Here is a 19,775-nt window from a genome sequence, read left to right as displayed (position 1 = left end):
TAATTGGTGCCCATTGTGAAATGGATATTGCTACTTACTGTGGTTATCTCTTTTTGTTTTCCAGATGGGTTACTTATGAATATGGCAATTACAGGGGTCGACAGTTCCTATTGTCACCAGCAGAAGTGCCTAATTGGTATGAATTCAGTGGCTGTCGCCAAATAGGTTCTCTACGACCTTTTGTTCAGGTACTTTCTTCTTTTACATGCTTTGAATAGACTCTTCTCTGAAATCTTTTTTGTAAATGTAATTAACTTTTTAGTTTCAATTTTAAGTGTGAAATTGGCCTCTCCCCCACCCCACCCCCGAGAATTTCTGAATTTCGGCTGTGTCTCTGGTGCCAGAAGGTTGTGACTGCTTTCAGAAATGTTATTACACCTGACATCAAAACCTGGTATGGGGCTTCCCTGGTGGCGCAGTGGTTGAGAGTCCGCCTGCCGATGCAGGGAACACGGGTTCGTGCCCCGGTCCGGGAAGATCCCACATGCCGCGGAGCGGCTGGGCCCGTGAGTCATGGCCGCTGAGCCTGCGCGTCCGGAGCCTGTGCTCCACAATGGGAGAGGCCACAACAGTGAGAGGCCCGCGTACTGTAAAAAAAACAAAACAAACAAAAAACCTGGTATGTCCCAAGCCCTGGGTTGTCCATAGGCAGGCTCCCAGCCCCAGGCACTTTGAAATTCTGTCAGCCTCTCCTCACTGAGAAAATCCTAAAGCCTCTGAAACTCTCAGATGTAGCAGTTTTCCCGTATCCAGCCTCATCTGGGATTCTGCCCCTGCTACTGATGCTTGTTCAGTGCTTCTGAAGTACAGCTTGTATATGACTATTGCTGGGGTTTTGTCTTCTAGAAACGAATTTATTTCAGACTTCGAAACAAAGCAACAGGGTTATTCATGTCAACCAATGGAAACTTAGAGGATCTGAAGCTTCTCAGAATACAGGCCATGGAGGATGTCGGTGCTGATGATCAGATTTGGATGTATCAAGAAGGATGCTTCAAATGCAGGGTGAGCTTTTTGGATTAGACAAGGGTCTATAATAGCATCTCTCCTCAAGTAGATGCTACTTCATGATTCCTGGAGCATTTTCAGACATAACTTAGAAGGTTTTTCATGAAACTATTTCTTAGTTCTGATAGAACCTGTCTAGGAACCAAATGGGAGGTAAATCTAGCACTGATCCAAGATAGAATCTTTATATCTATACTTGATTTTTATACAGTAATAGAAAAAGCAAGTGTCTGTGTTACCCTCCCCTTTTTCCTTAACCTACTTGTTATAGAAATAAACTTATAAGCCCCATCATTATCAACACAGATCACTCCTGGTTTGTTTCCATTTTGGAGGACCCCACAGACTAGGTTGAAGCGTGAAGAGATAACCACCCTGTGTACAACACAGTCCATTTCCTAATTGTCACACGTTGTAAAATGGAAAATTGCCCATCTCCCTCCTATCACTCCCGCCACAATGCACATTTAAAAGCTGAGTGCTGTAAGATTTTATGAGAGATGCTCACACTTCTATTGTACATACTCATTTTAACTCCTTGATTTTATGGGCTTGACTGTTTGCTCCTGATTTTTTTAATCCTGGTGCCCTGTGAGTCAGCAGAAGGCATTACGGCCTGCTGAAAGGAAGTACAACTTGTTAATTGGGTCTGTTGTGCTTGAGGGAGAATCATCCTTTCAGTAAACAGAAGTACTATTTAGACATGCATAGAAAAAATAGCATGAGAAACAGAAGTAACTAATATAGAGGCATAGAAAAAGCAAACTTCTGCCTTTGAATTATCTTAATTCAAGAAAATGGCATCTTTCAACAATTATTTCTAATGAACATTACAGTGATATTATTTTAACTGAATTTGGTAGGTCAGTGAGAAAAAGGAAAGTGTCCTAGATTATCACAATCCTTTTATCTCAATATATTGTAGAACAGTACACTTTTCATAAGCATCTTCTATAGCAATATGTGTGAATGCCATATGAACATGACTGCCATACCTTATTTATATTACATTAAGGGTAGATTCACTTCATAGAAGGACCCATAAGATCTTTGCATTAGAACACACTCTACTGCATTTATGTTTTCTCTTTTTATACTTGGATAGCATGCCTTTTTAGAAAATTTTAGACATTTCTCATGAAGGAAGACAAGACAAATCAGTAAATGGAATTCCAAGTTTTAAAATGATAAAATGCCCTTTTACCAACTTCAGTGCTACAGCAGGCTTCAAAATTAGAGATGCAGTCATATTCCAGAAGGGTCAGGCTGAGTGGAGTGGATACATCGGGGAGATTAGCTACAGACCCAGCCTCAGATCATGGTGATTTCTGGGGGGAAGTATCATGATGGGCATTTTTAGTGTTCTAAGGAGGCTTCCCTTACTTATAAGACAGAGGGCCTCACAAAGGGCATAAATCTCTTAACAATGGACAAGAATTGAGAACTTTCTATCACAGGTTATCTGAAATGAAGGGCATAAATATTTGTTTGATCCCAGTTACCATGGCTAAAAGCTGAAATTCCTCATGTGGGGTATAAATGAAGCTAGGAACTAAGATAACTTTAAAAATCAGCTCACACAGGAAATTGCTTACAATGGTAGCTGAATGTATATCCACCCATGGCTACGATACCTTGTCTTTTCCACTGAGCAGATAGCAGAAGACTGCTGCCTGACCATCGTGGGGAACCTAGTAACCTCTGGCTCTAAACTGGGCCTGGCACTCGAACAGAACATCGACAGTCAGTTCTGGAGCATGAAGTCTGACGGCAGGATCTATAGCAAGCTGAAGCCACATTTAGTTTTAGATATCAAAGGTAAGGATCGTCTCCTTTATTTTCTTTGTTGTGTCTTCTTTAGTTAACTAAAAAGCTCTTTTTACTTTTGAAAATGATGCATGTACTATTATTAATAGCAAGTGATCCCTTACTACGTGCCAGCCTCAATGCTATACACTGTATATACGTTATCTCACGTGATCTTCACAGCAGCCCCAAGAGGCCTGTGTTATCCCTCCTCCCCCCACTTTACAGCCTCCAAACTGAGGCTCAGAGGAGTTAATCAGTTTGGCCACAATCTCACACCCATTAAGTGCTGAGGTGGAATCCGGACATGGGCGGACTTTAAACCATTTATTATAACAATGTTAGACTAAAATTCACAAGTTAAAAGGCTATGACCTCAGTCTGTAGAGTTGATAATTCTCAGGTACACTCATGTAAACTTTCATTGTAAAGATCTAAGACTGAAAAGGAATTAAAACAAACAACATAGCCAAAAAGATTTCAACTGAACATTTGTTCAGTGAAGTTAATCCAGAGCAAACCGATTGATGGTGCTTGGGGAAGAACAAATACATTTAGGCCAGGGGTTTCCAAACTTTATCTGCATGAGAATCCCCTGGAGGGCTTGTTAAAAAACACAGATTGCTGGGTTCCACCCTCAGAGGTTCTGATTCAGTAGGTCTGGGGTAGGGCCCAAGAATCTGCATGTCTAACAAGTTCCCAGGTAATGCCCATGCTGCCTGTCTACGAGAACTACTGACAATAATTTTAAAACAACATAAAGCAAAAAAAAACTGACCTCAAGTAGACATGGGAATTCAGTGAACCTTTGTTGCTATAGACAAGCAGATGACGATGGTGTGTTTTATTCATGTCATATGGGATAATTTTGCTTCAAATTATTAATGGAGACTTTCTGTCCCCTATCAGGAAACCAGTGTGGTTATGTTCGTCAGTTTAGTGGAACCGTACTATACCACACACCACTTTAAATCACGGCTAGAAAGTTGGCTCAGTTTTACCTGAGTCAGGGTTCTAGGCCAAAGCTGTCATTAAAAATTAAGATAGAGTGGTAAAGAAACAGCTGCAACCTGGTTTTAAAATAAATTTTGTGGAAGATGGAGAATAAGCCTGAACATTTCCATCAGGGGCTTTGGGGACTGCCCCTGGAGAAAAGTGGCCGTCACTTCTGATCTGCAGGTGGGGAGAGTGGCCAAGCCACCTAACAATGGGATTCGAATTTACAAAGAATCTGAGGAACAGAAAGGTGCTCAGAGGCAAAGGCAGGGCACTACATGTAGGGAGCACCACTAAGCAATATCTAACTCCAGGCTGGATGGGGCCCAAAGTCGTACAGTGTATAAAGTACAAGCAGGAGACAAATGCATTGTAGGCTGGCACGACAGATCTGTCAATGTGTACACAAGTAAGATACCCATTGTATAGATGATCCACCGGAGGTTCAGACTGTTAAGAGTCACTATCATTTTATTCTTATTTTGAACAACGTGTTAAACTGGAGCTCCTCAGTCTATACAAGATAGAGTTTCCAAACCTCCAGAGAAGCCAAAGGAATGTGACTAGACTGAATTGGAAACATGGATTTTGGGGAAAATACGGACTCATGTTTCTTACAGATGTGATCAGCTTCCTATGTCCAGGGTTAAGGTCACTGTAATCTTTACGAGCTAGTCTCTTAGAGCATTCCTTTTATTCTTTCAACATGTATTTATGGGGTACCCAATATGTGACAGGCTCTGTGCCACACACTGGGGGTATCAAACTTAAAGGAAAAAGAAAAAGACAGTACCTTGGCTTCAGAGCGCTTACATTCTGGAAGCTCCAAGGATATGGGATTTTCCCCCACTTGCTACCCTGGCAGTTGACCAGGAGTAAGGATTCCTGGCTTTCTAGTCTTCGACTCTGAAAAGGACTGTGGGACTTCAGGAGCCTCCTCCTTAGGGCTTCGCTTGAAAGCTCCAAGATCACTTCCTAAAATGCAATATAAATTAGTCCAGTGCCTTTGGAATAAGGCTACTGTTCTGTATGTTTGTGAACTCTCAGTATATCGAGTATGGTAGCTACAGTAATCACTTGTTAAACTAGTTTAAATGTCTCAGAATGTGGGAGAATGATGCCATCTTGTGGACAAGAGAGAGTAGGGCCACACATCCCACATACTGTGCAAGGGGGATAGAAATACATCCCTCAACAGGAGACTGTGACTTTCACTGGCTACAACTGTTGACCATTTGTTACCTACTAATATTACCATAAGGTTTATTTCTTTTAACTTATCTCCTGGTGTTTTGGTAGACATCCGTGTATTATTCCAGACCAAAGACATTATAACAACAGTGTAAGCTGGTTCACACTCACTTTAAAAAAGTCTGTGAGGATTTTAATCCTCTCCAAAGGCAAAGAATGAATCAGATTATTTCTCAAGAACTTTCTAGTCATCATGACTCTAATTAGAATTATGATGTAATATACACAGAAAGTATGTTTAAGATACTATAATCTTGAAGAATGAAAAAAGACATTGTGACCTTAAGATAATATTTGCTGAAATCTCAGTGGAGTGGAGTGTGTTGTGTCTCAGTGGAGATGGTGGGGTTTGTGGTGGTGGTGACTTTTTTCCCCAGACTTAAGCATAAAATGCCCAGGGCACCTTGCCTTTGTATTCTATACCTAGCTGTGCAGAGGCTCTTAGTTATCATGATGATTAACCAATTTCTTAGAAGAGGGGCATGCATAAGAGATGATTTCATCCCTATCAAAATCTATTGTGTAAGTTTTCAGACCTTTTGGATGTTTTGTAAATGCTTTAAAAGAGAATACGAACATTTAATTCCTCTTGGCCTGAGGCTGCAGTATGATTTCAATACCAGTCGCACTTACCCTGCAGCGAGTTGAACAGATTTTAATTTTGATGGAGTCCTTGGTGCTATGACGTTGGTACAGAGGCTTATGCTGAAAAGGATAAGGTATCTGTTTACTCCACACTGGAAAAAACAATCACATGACCCTTTCTTTTGTTAATGATACGTCTCCATTGAAAGAAGAGGCCACGAGGCTAAAGAATCTGAAATATCTAGTAGGCACCCTTGGAAAAAAATATTCTGGTGAAAGGGAAACCATACTAGCTTTACAGTCTGATGGAACGCAGCATGTTAAATGCTATGAATTTTTATACACCACAGCCTGTGGGTTCCCAGAAGTGGGAGTGCTGCCCTGCCTATACTTCTGGGTGTCACTCAGACCTCCCCTTTGACCTAATACAACTATTTTTCATTGTTCATGCAAAATTTGTTCCGATGACTATTCTACTCAGGTATTCTTCTCAGGCCTGCCTGCTTATTTTGCTGGTATCTGAAATCCACAATCCCACCACTGAATATTTGTCACAATCTCTTTACTCCTTTTCCCATTTCTAGATTCTGCCCCCGCCCCCCGCCGGTGCCGTATGATGGGGCTTTAACACATCGCCCCCCAGAGGCGGGAGCCTCTCAGCCCTCCGTGCGTTTCTGGGCTTTCCTGCCTGCTTTGTCTCCTCGAGGCACATAGTCTTACACTTTGCTTGCTCTTGTTACAGTGGTGTTGTGATAAACTGTGTCTGCTACAGCCTCTTCACGTGGGCATGTTTCCTTCTATCGTTTTCCTCTTCTGTCTTTCAGGGGGTACACAGTATGATCAAAATCACCTTATCCTCAACAGTGTCAGCAAAGAGAAGTCAACGCAAGTGTGGGAAGCCATGGTCCTATAGACCTGAATTAAAGAATGCAGGAGGAGTATTTCTGGAGGTCTTTCAGCTACCTTATTTAAACACACACAAAAAAAGAAAAAACAAGGGCTGCAGACAGAAGCACCAAGAAGCAAGTGGACCTGCTCCTTCAACAGCTCTAAATTCTCTCTTGAATCACACCGCCGTGGCCAGGACGACCACTCATCTTCTCAAAAGACTGTAATCGTTTTAAACCAGTCATTTATCCTCCTCTTGTTTCATCCCTTTCATTTCTTTTCAGTAGCTGCTTAAACAGGTTGTCTTAGCAGCAAGACTATGTACAGTTTAAATTATATCCAAAGATAGAGAACAAGAACAAACTTACCGACCTTGCAGACCTACAAGTCCTGTACACTTTAAAGGGAAGGACAGAAGCTCAAGTTTGTGTGGTAGGAGACTGTTCAGCATCTGAGAAGAAATAATTTATTAGGCCTGTAATTTTGGTCCTTGATCTTCTGATTTCTGGACTTAGTAATTATGCCGTACAGCAAAGTGGGGAAAGCCTTATCTAGTCAGACCTACCTTAAGCAACTAAGTATAAACAAAATGTTTCTGTTCATATTAAAAATTAGGGGACTTCCCTGGGGGCACGGTGGTTAAGAATCTGCCTGCCAATGCAGGGGACACGGGTTCGAGCCCTGGTCCAGGAAGATCCCACGTGATGCAGAGTGGCTGAGCCCGTGAGGTACAACTACTGAGCCTGCATGACACAGCTCCTGAAGCCCGTGCGCCTAGAGCCCGTGCTCCGCAACAAGAGAAGCCACTGCAATGAGAAGCCCACACACCGCAACGAAGAGTAGCCCCTGCTCGCCGCAACTAGAGAAAGCCTATGCACAGCAGCAAAGACCCAACACAGCCAAAAATATATTTTAAAAAAATTAGTAAATTTACAAAGATAGCATGTCCATGTCTGCTAACATTTATTAGCAGGATCTGGATTATTTTAACCCACTCTAGAATGTCACATGTGAGTGTTGTTTAGTGCTTTTCTTGCAGATGCTACTGAAACAGTATTACCATGACCTAATTTATGAGCCCATCCTCATCTACAGGTAGTTCTGAAGCAGCGTTACGCAGGCCTTTGCTAAACTCAGGTCTTTTAGCCCAATTTCCTGCCCCCCTGTCCAGCTGCACTGGCACGGGGCTGCCTTCCCTGTGAGGCTCCACAGCCCCGCACCTGCTGTGACTGCTGGGGGACAGCCTCAGGCCATGTACTTCTGGGAGCAGAAACGGGAGGTGTGGGAGGCTCAAGAGGATGACCAGCAATTCTCTCCAGAAAGCGAAAGAAAGGAGACTGAAGCAATCCTAGTTGGCCAGATCTCAGATCTGAGAACCCTAAGACGCAGCAGGTATTTCAGTGGACATTGAAAATATTTAGCTGCTGATTGTACACTCCCTGGCCTCAGTGCAAAACTGCTGAACATTCCTTGAATACACGCTTCCTCTTTTTGTCCTCATGTCGTTGTCCTCGTCACTGAACACTGGTGCTTGGAAGAACAAATCTTGTTTCCTTTTCAGCTACTCCGTATGTTTCCAGTTGTAAAATGTTAATCCTCTGGAGCCTGTGGTGGGCAGTGGCGGCCATCAGAGTAGCTTACCTTCAGTTTTAAGATGTTCGCACACGTCCGGCAGCAGCCGCCACGGTCTTGTTCTTGGGGGCACAGCTCTGGCCTTAGGCCTTTGTGTGTCTCACTGCGGTAAGGTGGGGTAAGACTGTCTAGTCTGTGTTGAATTCATCTCTTGAATAAACTTGTTTCTGGTTAACCGTGTTGATGAAATCTGAGAGAGTCCATTCTAGCCCTCGTAACACTTCAAAGAGGGTCAGCAGGCAGATTAGAAACAAATGTCTGATCTGGACAAGGTGGGTTTCAGAGCTGCTAGAATAACAGCAGGGGGAGATTTTTGACTACCCTCTTTCCAGACTCAGTGGTGAAGGGGCACACTCCACTTTTCTGAGTGGACATGAGGGTAAGTGAGGTCGTCCCTCGAGAGATGCCCCTCACTACCACTGGGAGGCCTCAAAGAGAAAGAGCTGAGGTTGAATTCAGAGAAGTCAAAAGTGGCTTATTCACACCTGGAAAAACATCTTGCTTTTGAGGTAAATTTGTACTGGTGAGAACAGCAATTCTAGAGAAAAACCCTCATGCAACACTACAAATGAGTGTCTATCAATCAGGAAGAAACCAAGTAGAAGGCTACTCAGACAGGTCTACGTCAGAAGCCAAATGATAGCAGCTGAGCTGCAGTAATGAGGGGATCGTGGCAGGAACTGGACACTTACCGTCAATGATCAGAGGGCACAGACTAGAGACTCAAAAGCCGCAACGGGTTTATTGGCGAGATACCTAAATGCAAGCATTTCAGGTCAAACTGGAGAACTCTGGTCCCCAATGGAATGGTGGTAATTTCCACGGAAAAGTCCCCAGAGAAGCACGTTTCAGTTGCCGAAAGAGGACTAGCCTTATGCAAAAAAGTAAGTGTTTTAAAAAGTTACAAACTTTACATCACATTTCATTTTCTAAAAGCGTAAACAACCAAATCGCTGGCGAGATTTTTACATATGACCCTAAGAGATTCAGAACTCTGAGGGCTGTTATGACCGCACACTGGAGCAGATGGAATAAAAACCAAAGGAAACTTTGGCCAGTGGGAAAAGTGCTCACTATGACCCTAAGAAGGAATTAGCTTTAAGTAAGCTCTTCATGCTGCCATCCCTCCACATGCTGAAAGTTCTAATCTCTCACAATTACTAACATGATAAAACAAACAGAGTTTGAGCTACTGGAACAGAAGGTGCCGCCACAATTTGCAAATCTGCTGTGAAAGAACAGCTTGAAAAAACAATAGGCAATTTTCAGCAACTTTATAGACAAGTCCAAGTGCAGAGATGTTCATATCTTGTCCCTGCTTACGTGTGTATCCCCTGCGCTTGGCATGGAGGAGCTCGGCGGACAGTGTGCGGCCGTGTCGGGGCAGGTGACGCGAGAACGCTCTGGGCAGAGCAGGGTGATGACAGGGTGGGGCTGTGGCTATAAAATCAGTCTCTGCTCAGCTCAGCAGACAGGAAATGACTGGCAGAAACGCGTGCGTGCTAAATTTATTTCATGGAACCTCTAGTCTAAGCTGGAAAGGGACGGCTGGAAAAGAGTCGGGGCCTACAGGCACTCACCAAATAAGAGCCCACAGGCACCGAACTGAGTGTTTATTTAAACGACACTGACGACGGTCTTTCCCCGTGCGTGTCCTCTTTCTACCTTCAGGAAGGCTTCTGGAACTTTAGAAAACGGAAAGGTTTTCTCAATAACTGGCTGAATCTGTAAAACACAAGAAAGGTTGACGAGCAGGTGAGAAGAGCCGTGTGGGTCAAGTCCGGTGACGTCGGTGGTTGGTTACGTCGCGTGCCCAGCCCGGGCGGGCCTCTCTCCGGTCTGCGTGGTGCTCCCGGGTCAGGAACTCAAGGCGGGCCGGCAAGACGGCTGCGCCCTGCCTTCTCCTGCCTCTTCGCGTCTCCAGTGTAAGGGAGCCCAGCCTGACCAGTAACCCTCCTCCGGCTCCACGCCGGGCGCCTCGCTCCCCTGCTCAGGGCCCTTCCACGGCGCCCGAGGCCAGCATCCCAAGGCTACTACCGTTCCAACCTCCACCCTCCGTGGACCCCGCGTTCCCAAAATGGCCTAGCTGCCATTGTCTGAGTGTGGGGTGTGTGCTCCTCTGCGATGTCTGCCGGGCGCCCGGCCCGGCCCCAACCCGAGCCTGCGGTGCGTCCTCTCCTTGAACCACCGCAGAGCCTGTGTGGCCCTCCTCACAGACGGCCTGCTACAGCCCAGTGCCCGTCTCAGCCACGCCATCCTGCGTGGTAAACGCCAAAGAAGGCGTCCCAGGGTTCTCGCTGCGTGTGTCCCCGTGGCCCCTCACAGGCAGTGCACAGAAGAGGGACAGATTGTTTCCATTTGTTGAATGTCTGGCTCGTCTACTCAGTCAAAGCTTAGCGCACCTGTGGGCTAGTCACCTCTTGTATCCGCCCCCCAACACCCAGCACAATGCTAGGCACACAGCAGGAGCTTAATAAGTGTCACTTAGGTGAAAACCAGTAAGATAACTGGGAAGCGAGAGTCTTGCGTGGGCTCTGTGGCCCTTCCCTGGCTGCAGCTGCCCTAGGGGCTTTGCTAAGCCACACAGCAGCTGGGTGGAACTTACAGGAACGCCAGCTCAGCCAGCGCATAAAGGCTTGAGTGCTGCCGGTTCTTTTTACTGTAGTGTTAGTACTGCCAGCAACCTCCTTTGAAACTAGGACCAGTTAGCGCCCTCTCCCTATGCACGAATCCAACTGAACTCATCCTTTTCAAAACTTCAAGCAAAAATCAATAACTATCCACTGGCTCTTTCCACAGGCAGGTGTAAGTTGTCAGAAGGCATAAGCCTACGTCTCGCAACCCTCTCCCTTTACAAGAGGAAGAAGTACGTGCTTTTGTGTTCGCATGCACCCGACAGACCTTGCTCTTGTGTGAATTTCACAGCCCTGCCACCAGAGAGCATCTCGGACTCCAAAAGTTCCCTTCTCCAGAGTTGAAAATTCTTTTGTACCCACAAACCACGATGAGCTCATAGAAGTCACAGCACACACTGTGCTCACTGTGTGCCAGGCACTCTTCTAAGTGCTCTGTATCTTTTACTTCATTTAACCCCTACAACCACCTTATGAGGTAGGTACTATTATTCCCCTTTTACAGATGAATAAATTAAGGCGCAGAGTTAAGTAAGTTGCCCAACGTCCCATAACTGCTAAGCGGTAGAGCAGGATTCAAGCTGGTGCCAGAGTCTGTGCTCTCTCCACTGCGCACTAAGCCTTTCATACATCAGCAGCTGCTTTCCACATCTACTCCTGAAATCTTAAGGGGAGGGAAAGGTAGCCAAGGATTATGAGGATTGATCACAGCCTGCATCTTGGCTGGCCTGCCTCATGCTAACAGACTGCGCCACCTGAGGATCCAGTCTCCAGGCCACCAGGATAGCAGTTGCGTGGTCCATAGGCCACCACTCCCACCTGCACCTGTGGACGACATCACTGATGAATAATCGTGGCACTCTCCAGCAAGCTGAGGGTGACCTCAACCTCCCCCAGCATGGTGGCCGCTGTGAACGGAACAGATCTGAGCTGGCTTGTTAGAGGAAATCAGCTTGCCTTGTCTGGTAAAGGAGTGGAATGCATCCAAGTTGTTCCCTGCATGTCCCACCCAAAACCTCCCGAACCCGTCCCTCTCCTTCAAGCTGCTGGGACACTGCTTTCTGGATGCTGATTACTTGAAAAGGAATCACCTGAATGCATGTTTAAAATGCAGAGTCCTTGGTCTCCAGTTAGAACAACTAAATCAGGATCTCTAGGGGTGGAGGTGAGTTTTCTGCACATCAGGGAGGGAATCACTGCAGCCTTTTGCCTTATGCTTAGGGTTCCTGACTTGTGTCCTGCACATTCACCCACTCCACAGAGACTGTCTGCCCTCTAAGTTTCAGGCACTGACGCAGGGCAGGCACACAAAGCAGGCACCAGAGAGAGACATCGAGAAAAGAAAGGAGGCAGGAACACCCATTCGTTGTCACTGAGCACCGGACACCAGCAGCGCGGCATTACGAGAGGTCACAAGGGAACGGGAATCCACCTGCTCCGCCCAGGATGAGCGGCCCGCCCACCTAGCTCCGCCCACTCTAGAACCTGACCGGAGAGACAGACCCTGAACTGATGACCCAGGCAGCCCACAGCAACGGCACACTTTAATCTGGCTGGTCAGGCCTATTGTGGCGGATAATCCCACAGGGCTGACTGTGGCATAACGGGCATTCAGTTCTTCCCGTAAGTGACAATGAAAAAGAGGCTTTCAATTAACAGGCAGGCAAAAGCCACCGTTGGCTGAATGTATGACAGCAAACAGAGATTAACGGGATAATGAGGCAGTGTCTACACACAGCCTCACGTCAGACCTGGAATGCTTGTTTGCTATGGACAAAGGGATCAGAGCAAAAATCCAGAGAGGGGAAAGAAAGGTTACTCACGGTGAGGTGGGGACATTATGTGATGACACTGCTGTAGTCTGGCCGGCTCAGGGAGTCCTGGTATAAAGCGGCGGGCTTGATACCACACTCGAGGGCGACACGGACGCGCGGGGCACACAGCTGACCGGGAGTCCACGGCGGCAGCGTTCATCCCAGTCTCAGACCCAAATTCAGGCTCTCTGATTGTCCTTTCCCTTCCTAAACAAAGGCTGCACAAAACCAGGCCCCGGGGTTTGGCACCTGCTGCCTGACATCCCTCCCGTGAGAACAGGGACCATGGGAACCTCAACCTCCCTGGTGTGGCCTCAGACGGGCAAGCCTCCCTGCTTCTCAGGCAGAAACCCTCTCAGCACAGGAGCTTCGGAGAGCTGGTGGAGAGAGGATGGCACCCAGGCAGACACGGTGGCCTGCAGAGAGGTTCTCCCTCCATCCCCACTTCCCTGCGCAAATCACAGAACAGTAGAGCTTAAAGCAGGGGAGCCTCTGAGCCAGCCTGTTGGATAGATTAGGAAACTGAAGCGCAGGTGTTTACACGCTAAGTGCAAGGTCAGAGCTCTTAGCAGAGGAGCAGACTTAGGGTCCCAGACACCCGATGTCATCACTGCATGGCATGGGGGTGTTTTGGGGAGGTAAGCCCAAATCTGTCACCTCTTCCCCAGACCCTCAGCCGCAGCCTCCACGGGGCACAGAAACTGATCTCAGAGCGGCGGGGGGGGGGGGGGGCAGAGGCCGATGACAGAGATCCAGGGAGACCTAAAGGCCCCTGGCAATCCCTGTCCTCACGCCTGTGGACGGGCCCCGCGCAGGGCGGCAGGACACAGTGCCAGCACCCCCTCTCAGATAGGCGTGGCCCTGAGCTCTGCCACAGGATCAGTATTTCCTGGGGCGGGACAAAGGGGCAGAAGGGGGCTTAAACCAAGCAGATATGAAGAAGGAAAAGGTGGGCTTTGCTCAGACTTGCTATTTCTGAACTTCCTGGCCCCAGATGGAAAACTCAAGGCTGGAAGATAGGAGGTGAGATTGAGCTGGGGGAGGATACTCTCCAAGGCAGTAAATGCGCATCCCAGGACTTGTCCCGAGGCCCCCCTAAAAACAGGCACTCCTTCTAGCCAGAAGGGGAGGGGAGAAACTCGGCCTATGTTTACCCATAGAAACAATTTTCAGTGGCATCTGAAAACTTCAGTAGCATCAAGGCTGTGAGGTACCTACCACATCTGGCAAGATAACACTCTCATAGTGGTCCCAGGGATTCAGTGCCTAGCCGTTACATTTTTTCTATGGGAGAAAAAATCCAGCTGCAAATAAGGAGTTCAAAGTTTTGGAATACAGTTCATTGCAAAACTAGGGCCTGGCCATCCCAAAGCGGGTCTGGGAAATCATTTGCCTCAGAACTTATTACACTGTCTCTAAAGCTGCACTGTCCAAAATGGTTAACCTCGAGCCACACGGGGCTACTTAAATTAAATTAATCAAAAGTAAATAAAATGAAAAATTGAGTCCTTCAGTTGCACTTTCAAGGGGTCAACAGCCACATATGGCTAGTGGCTACCACACTAGACAATGCAGACAGAGAACATTTCCATCACTGCAGAAAGTTCTAGTGGACAGCACTGCTCAGGATGTAATTCAGCGTGACCAACGCATCTCTCCACGCACTACTGGGCGAAGCAAAGTGCCCACTAGCCCTCACTAACTGTTTTGAATTAAATTCAAATAACTTCCACAGGAACTATTCTGATGCTGGCTAAAATAAATAAACCGAGATACATCATCGTTCAGCCGAGAAGCTTGGCTGGTCACCTAGGATCTTGAATGGACCTGTGGACTCCAAAGGCCTTAGTAAGTACATGAACCACAAGTGCGTACACACGCTCAACAAGATGAAAGGGTATGAAGGAACATCTCCCTCCCATACTTGATCCTCAGCCATCTAGTTCCCCTCCTCAGGGGCAGCAACCAGTATTGCAAGTTTCTTTCATGTCTTTTTTTTTTTTAAGTGTTTTTTTTTAATAGAACTTTATTGGAGTATAATTGCTTCACAATACCATGTTAGTTTCTGTTGCACAACAAAGCGAATCAGCCATATGCACACACATGTCCCCTTATCCCCTCCCACTTGAGCCTCCCTCCCATCCTCCCTATCCCACCCATCTAGGTCATCACAAAGCACCGAGCTGATCTCCCTGTGCTGTGCTGCTGCTTCCCACCAGCCAGCTATTTTACATCCGGTAGGGTATATATGTCCATGCTACTCTCACTTCACCCCAGCTTCGCCCTCCCACCCCATGTCTTCAAGTCCACTCTCTATGTCTACCTCTTTATTCCTGCCCTGCAACTAGGTTCATCAGCACCTTTTTTTTTTTTTTAGATTCCATATATATGCATTAGCATATGGTATTTGTTGTTCTCTCTTACTTCACTCTGTATGACAGACTCTAGGTCCATCCACCTCACTACAAATAACTCAATTTCATTTCTTTTTATGGCTGAGTAATATTCCATTGTATATGTGTGCCCCATGCATTGTGGTAGGCACCCCACCAAAAACAGTTTGCTAAATAGTATAAAAACAGGAAATGTTTATTGTGCTTAGGAGAAAATGCCAATAAACTTCAGGCATAAGGCACAGTGTCAGTAGCAGCCCATTAACCTCATTGTGCTAATTATAAATCATTTTTTTGTTTCACCCTACTGAATCACAAAACGTCTTTGGAATGCCCAAAAAACTGATAATGTTGGGGCCCTGACAAGGAGAATCTCCATGACTAAGGGACAGGAGTCAAAGGAAGAGTCTATGAAATAACTTTTCCTACCTTTTGGATTTTGAATATTACAAATGTATTATTCATTCCAAAGCTTAAAGTATTTTAAGAGTAGCCTCTTCTGGTTCATGGCCTCACACTGTCAAAAAACAACTCCAGCCCCTCTATCGGATACCTGCTAATTAGATTCATTAAGCAGTCAGCCAAAGGTTGGAAGGATTTCAGTGTCCTCGTCCAACTTTACAGTCTTTACTAACCACACAAGGGGTAAGCAGATCTGTTCTGTTATCCTTTCCAACTTCCCAGTGTAGACAGGCAACAACCTCTCACACCCACAAAGAAGCAGGATGCACAGCACAGCTGGCCGCTTCGTGGATCCGGTGTCACATATCAACCGCCATAGTCCCAGAGCGCTTCACTGTCAGAAATGACTCCTGAGCCCAAATAACCCTGGTGAGAAGAGAATCAAAGGCCAGAGGAACATCTCCTCCCTCACCCTTGGAGGAGGACACTTGAAGGGCATCATTATTTCTACCATGTCCTCTTTTAGCCATTCCACCAGTTATCTACCAAATTCAATAGGGACATGTACACAAACACCTCTCTTTGTTGCATAAATAGTAATTTCTAGGTAGAGAGAGCGTCACAATATTTTGAACACAAAAGAGCAATGATAAGCATGTGGACAGTCTGGAGCCAACGTCAGGACAAGTGTGGTGACTTCTGGAGGACGGGGACCTCTCTAATGATGAGGCTGCATCCCCATTCAGCACTGTGCAGAACTATGGGCCATGTTATCTGACGATGGCTCATTTCCTTCCTCCTAGAAATAAAATAAGCATCCCTGTGGGATATGGGGAGATCCCTACAGAGAGGCACACTGCAGCCACAACAAGGCTGAGCTCCTGTCTACCCAGTACACATCAAGACTTAGAAGTCTGAGAAGAGGCAAGCAAACTTGGAACCAAAATATTTGGGAAATAGTAGTGGGCCATTTTCTATCATAAGTTCCTTGGCTGAAATAGAATAAAAAAACTAAATGCACAAAAAGCAGCCAGTAGTTCCTAAAAACATTTTTTTTCCAAACCAAAATGGAAAGATGAGATGGGCCAACAAGGGGCAGGTGCCAACACAAGAAAACCCATTTCAAGGGGCTCTTTCCATATGGCTTAGCAAGGATCACATGGTGTGATGCTAGACTTGCTCCAGACCCTTTCCCTGCCCAGTGTAAAATGACAAGTCAATTTAAGCTGAAGTCCTAGATCAGCTTCAAGCACGAAGAATGCAGCTTAATGGTGGGGAGGGAAAAGCACAGGACTGGGGTCAGAGGTATGAGTCCTGGTCCCACGTCTACAAATTTGAGCATGTCCCCTTATCCCTTTGAGCCAGTTTTCTCATCTATAAAATGAGAATCATTTTATCTATGACTTCATGCAACCCTCTAGGGTACATAAGCCTCTCCAATCATTTGGAGAAAAAATAATCATTATTATTTATTTTATTTATTTATTTTTTTACTTTTGGCTGAGTTGGGTCTTCGTTGCTGCCCGCGGGCTTTCTCTAGTTGCGATGAGCAGGGCCTACTCTTTGTTGTGGTGCGCGGGCTTCTCATTGTGGTGACTTCTGTTGTTGCAGAGCACAGGCTCTAGGCGCGTGGGCTCGGTAGTTGTGGCGCACGGACTTAGTTGCTCCGCGGCATGTGGGATCTTCCCGGACCAGGGCTCGAACCCATGTCCCCTGCACTGGCAGGCGGGTTCTTAACCAATGCGCCACCAGGGAAGCCCTCCCTTCATTTATAATTCCATATAATTTCTCAATAAAATCACAAATATCAGTACCAGAATATGAGTTTGCCTTCTGGGTTATTCTTCCAGAGGTGGCATGTCTGAGCCGTTAAAACCACGTAAGAAGTTAAATAGGCAGGTGGTAGCTAAGGAGTCTTTCAACTGCCATCAGCCCTAAGAGCCCTTTCGACACCCAAAAGGGGCTGACCAGGCTCCAAGCAGTAGTCCCTCCCCACCAAGTCCGCTGCAGGACAGACTCGAATAGACAGAAACACCAACCAGCTGTCTCTACCAAAATCGCCATCAATCCTGAATCACATCCTGCCCACTGACCCTCTCAGACATACCATTTATTTGCCGACGTTATTACACTGGCCTGGGAACAGGAGACCCAGGGTCCTAACTTCTAGTCCAGTTCTGTTTAGATTCCACAGTGTTTGATCTCCTTGCTCATCTGGAAATCTGCTTGCCTCCAAAGCAGCCTCACCCTCGGACTAAAGAAGCTCAAGAAGCAATTCAGCAGTAAACTCACAAGTGTGTCCCCACCTTTGTGCAACAGTTGCCTTCACGGTGCCTTCTCTTCAGGACCATTATCAAAATAGCAGCAGCCCAGCTGTAGATCCCAGCTCTGCTACCATGTAACCAAGCGTCTTTGGGAAAATCACATAAGCTCTCTGGGCCTGCCTCTCATCTGCAGACCAAAGGGGCTGCGCTAGATGGTGTACGCTCTGTCTCAAATGCAGCAGCCTATGGCTATGATTCCCATGGAGACAGAACCCAAAACACAGCACTTAAACTCGGCGTGTAAGGCAGTGTGGACATCGGCCGAGCCTACCTCTGCGGAGTTCCCATTGACTAGGCTTGCTGGGCAGGTCACCAAAGTGACAAGGGACGCCCTGGCAGTACACTTACCTTTCCCGCATCCACCAGTTCTGCAATGTCGTCTAGATATGGACCACTGGCCATGAAAAAAGCCCAGCGATAATGGACTCCTTGCCAGAAATGCTAAAAAGAAAACAAAACGTGTCAAATATAGGAAAGGATGAAATCTGACAAAACGCAAATTTGGGGAAAAGTATTGCCTGCATGACGAAGACAGACAAACTGCTTTCCCATTTCATGCTGCCACAATGAGCTGTACACCCAGCACCTCAGCACAGTGACTGACAGACAGTGGATGCTCCGTAAATGTTTCATAAATAAGTGAATGAACAGAGATATACCCATGTGAACTCGGGCTTCTCCCCCAGGTTGTGACTGACAAGCAAGTAAGCACAGGAAAGCTCTTCTTAAAATGACAGTCTAATCTTACACACTCAGTTTCTTCCCTAGAACATATGAGGGGCTGAGACCTCTAGACTTTCCCTACCAAGGTTTGAATAAAGCCCTGAGGCACCAGAAAAGAGCCTTCACCTAATCCAAGAATGCTTTAAGGGCAAAAAGGCACCAACATATGATCTTAAACAAGAAATCCAATCAAAACATTTTTTTCTGGCTCCGAGAGGAACTAAGACAGCTTTAAAGACAAAACAAAGCATAAAGTTCCTCACGCATCGTGGCTGAATCTTCCCCTATAGTTATAGCAAGTCCCAAACCACCTAATCTACTGTGGGGCAAAATACCCCCTGGTGAAGACAGGCAAAAATCGTACACCAAGAGGGTTCATGACCACTCTACTGCCATAGCCACTTTGATTATTATTCTTTATGTCGGAGGTAGGGTAGGCCATTATCAAAACAGCAAGTGAGCTGAGGTTCTCAGTGATACCTCAACGACCTGCCCAACTAAACTTCATCAGACGGCAGCGACCCAGAGGCAGGTGGGGGGCCAGCCAGTACCTCCCCGCCGCCTCCCTCCCTGCACCTGCCCCAACTGCTGGGCGAGCTCAGACTTTCTCCACTGAGCTCACCGCACAATCTCAGCATGATGGTCAGCTACCATCACGGCATGAAGCCGGCAGGTGCAGTGGAACTCCCCTGCTACTCCACCTCAGGCCTTGACAGCTGTGTTATTTAGGGCAAGCTACCACTTTCAGCCTGTTTCCCGGCCTGCAGAATGGAGGTACCACCACCCAGCTGACAGGGGTGCTGGAGGGACTAAATGAGAATGTATGTAAGGTGCATGACACATCGAAAATATTTGATAAATATTTACCTAGTGCTGAAGGTAAAGCTTACTGAGGAAAGGCTGGGGCAATGCAAATAGAGTTTAAGATTGCGGAGAGACAAACCCAAGCTGTGGTCGAGGCAGAGCTTCGCAGTGAGTGCGCCAGGAACAGCCTACTGGTTTGGCTGGGTGACCCTTATTGTCTAACCTGGAACAACTTGTAAGAGTTAAAGGGGTCACCACTGATCATTATCTCAGGACCACAGATGTAAATAGAGCCAAGCTCACCCTAGCATAGGTATGACAAGCCCTCGGAGTAGCAGGGCAGAGCCTGGGCTAACGCAAGCTTCCAGGTAGTCTGCTCTTGGCCCAGAGTGGTCTCGATATGCTGTTCAAATACTATCATTTTCTCTGCGTGTCAGAGCATGAAAGAGGTCAGGAAGCATTGGTCTAGACAACTAACTTAAAAACAAACAAACACACACAAAAAAACATTTGAAG

General features: G+C 46.5%; 2 protein-coding genes and 1 long non-coding RNA gene across 13 annotated transcripts in view; 1 reads left to right on the top strand and 2 right to left on the bottom strand.

Moving 5' to 3' along the window:
• CRYBG1 (crystallin beta-gamma domain containing 1) overlaps positions 1-7,100 on the top strand; it is a 203,707-nt gene extending 196,607 nt beyond the window's left edge. For both annotated transcript variants that reach the window (XM_027089410.1, XM_027089415.1), the window contains 4 exons: positions 65-188; positions 847-1,005; positions 2,664-2,826; positions 6,471-7,100. In XM_027089410.1, coding sequence (XP_026945211.1) covers positions 65-188; positions 847-1,005; positions 2,664-2,826; positions 6,471-6,559 — 535 coding nt within the window. In that variant the 3' untranslated portion in view covers positions 6,560-7,100. The remainder of the gene's footprint in view (positions 1-64; positions 189-846; positions 1,006-2,663; positions 2,827-6,470) is intronic.
• The window catches only part of RTN4IP1 (reticulon 4 interacting protein 1), a 134,530-nt gene that overhangs the window by 6,835 nt on the left and 107,920 nt on the right, over positions 1-19,775 (bottom strand). For 3 of the 9 annotated variants that reach the window (XM_027089512.1, XM_027089506.1, XM_027089522.1), the window contains 2 exons: positions 18,081-18,173; positions 8,887-9,891 (listed from right to left, as the gene is read on the bottom strand). In XM_027089512.1, coding sequence (XP_026945313.1) covers positions 9,784-9,891; positions 18,081-18,173 — 201 coding nt within the window. In that variant the 3' untranslated portion in view covers positions 8,887-9,783. Of the gene's footprint in view, positions 1-8,886; positions 9,892-12,622; positions 12,832-13,831; positions 13,898-15,184; positions 16,208-18,080; positions 18,174-19,775 lie in introns of those variants that run through there. The other 6 variants (XR_003429303.1, XR_003429302.1, XM_027089483.1 and 3 more) reach the window with 6 other exon arrangements.
• Positions 1,469-6,464, bottom strand: LOC113610986 (uncharacterized). Of its 2 annotated transcripts, none has more exons than XR_003429317.1 (3): positions 5,695-6,464; positions 4,604-4,785; positions 1,469-1,627 (listed from the first exon to the last, which is right to left on the bottom strand). It is a non-coding gene; the product is annotated as an uncharacterized LOC113610986 (long non-coding RNA). The 2 variants fall into 2 exon arrangements; XR_003429316.1 differs by having other exon boundaries at positions 1,469-1,624.

The sequence above is a fragment of the Aethalodelphis obliquidens genome, unplaced genomic scaffold (assembly GCF_003676395.1).
Source record: "Aethalodelphis obliquidens isolate GAN/ISIS:26980383/991018 unplaced genomic scaffold, ASM367639v1 scaffold3, whole genome shotgun sequence".
Taxonomy (NCBI): Eukaryota; Metazoa; Chordata; class Mammalia; order Artiodactyla; family Delphinidae; genus Aethalodelphis; species Aethalodelphis obliquidens.
Note: the sequence above shows the minus strand (reverse complement) of the source record. Positions and strands in the feature narration are given on the sequence as shown.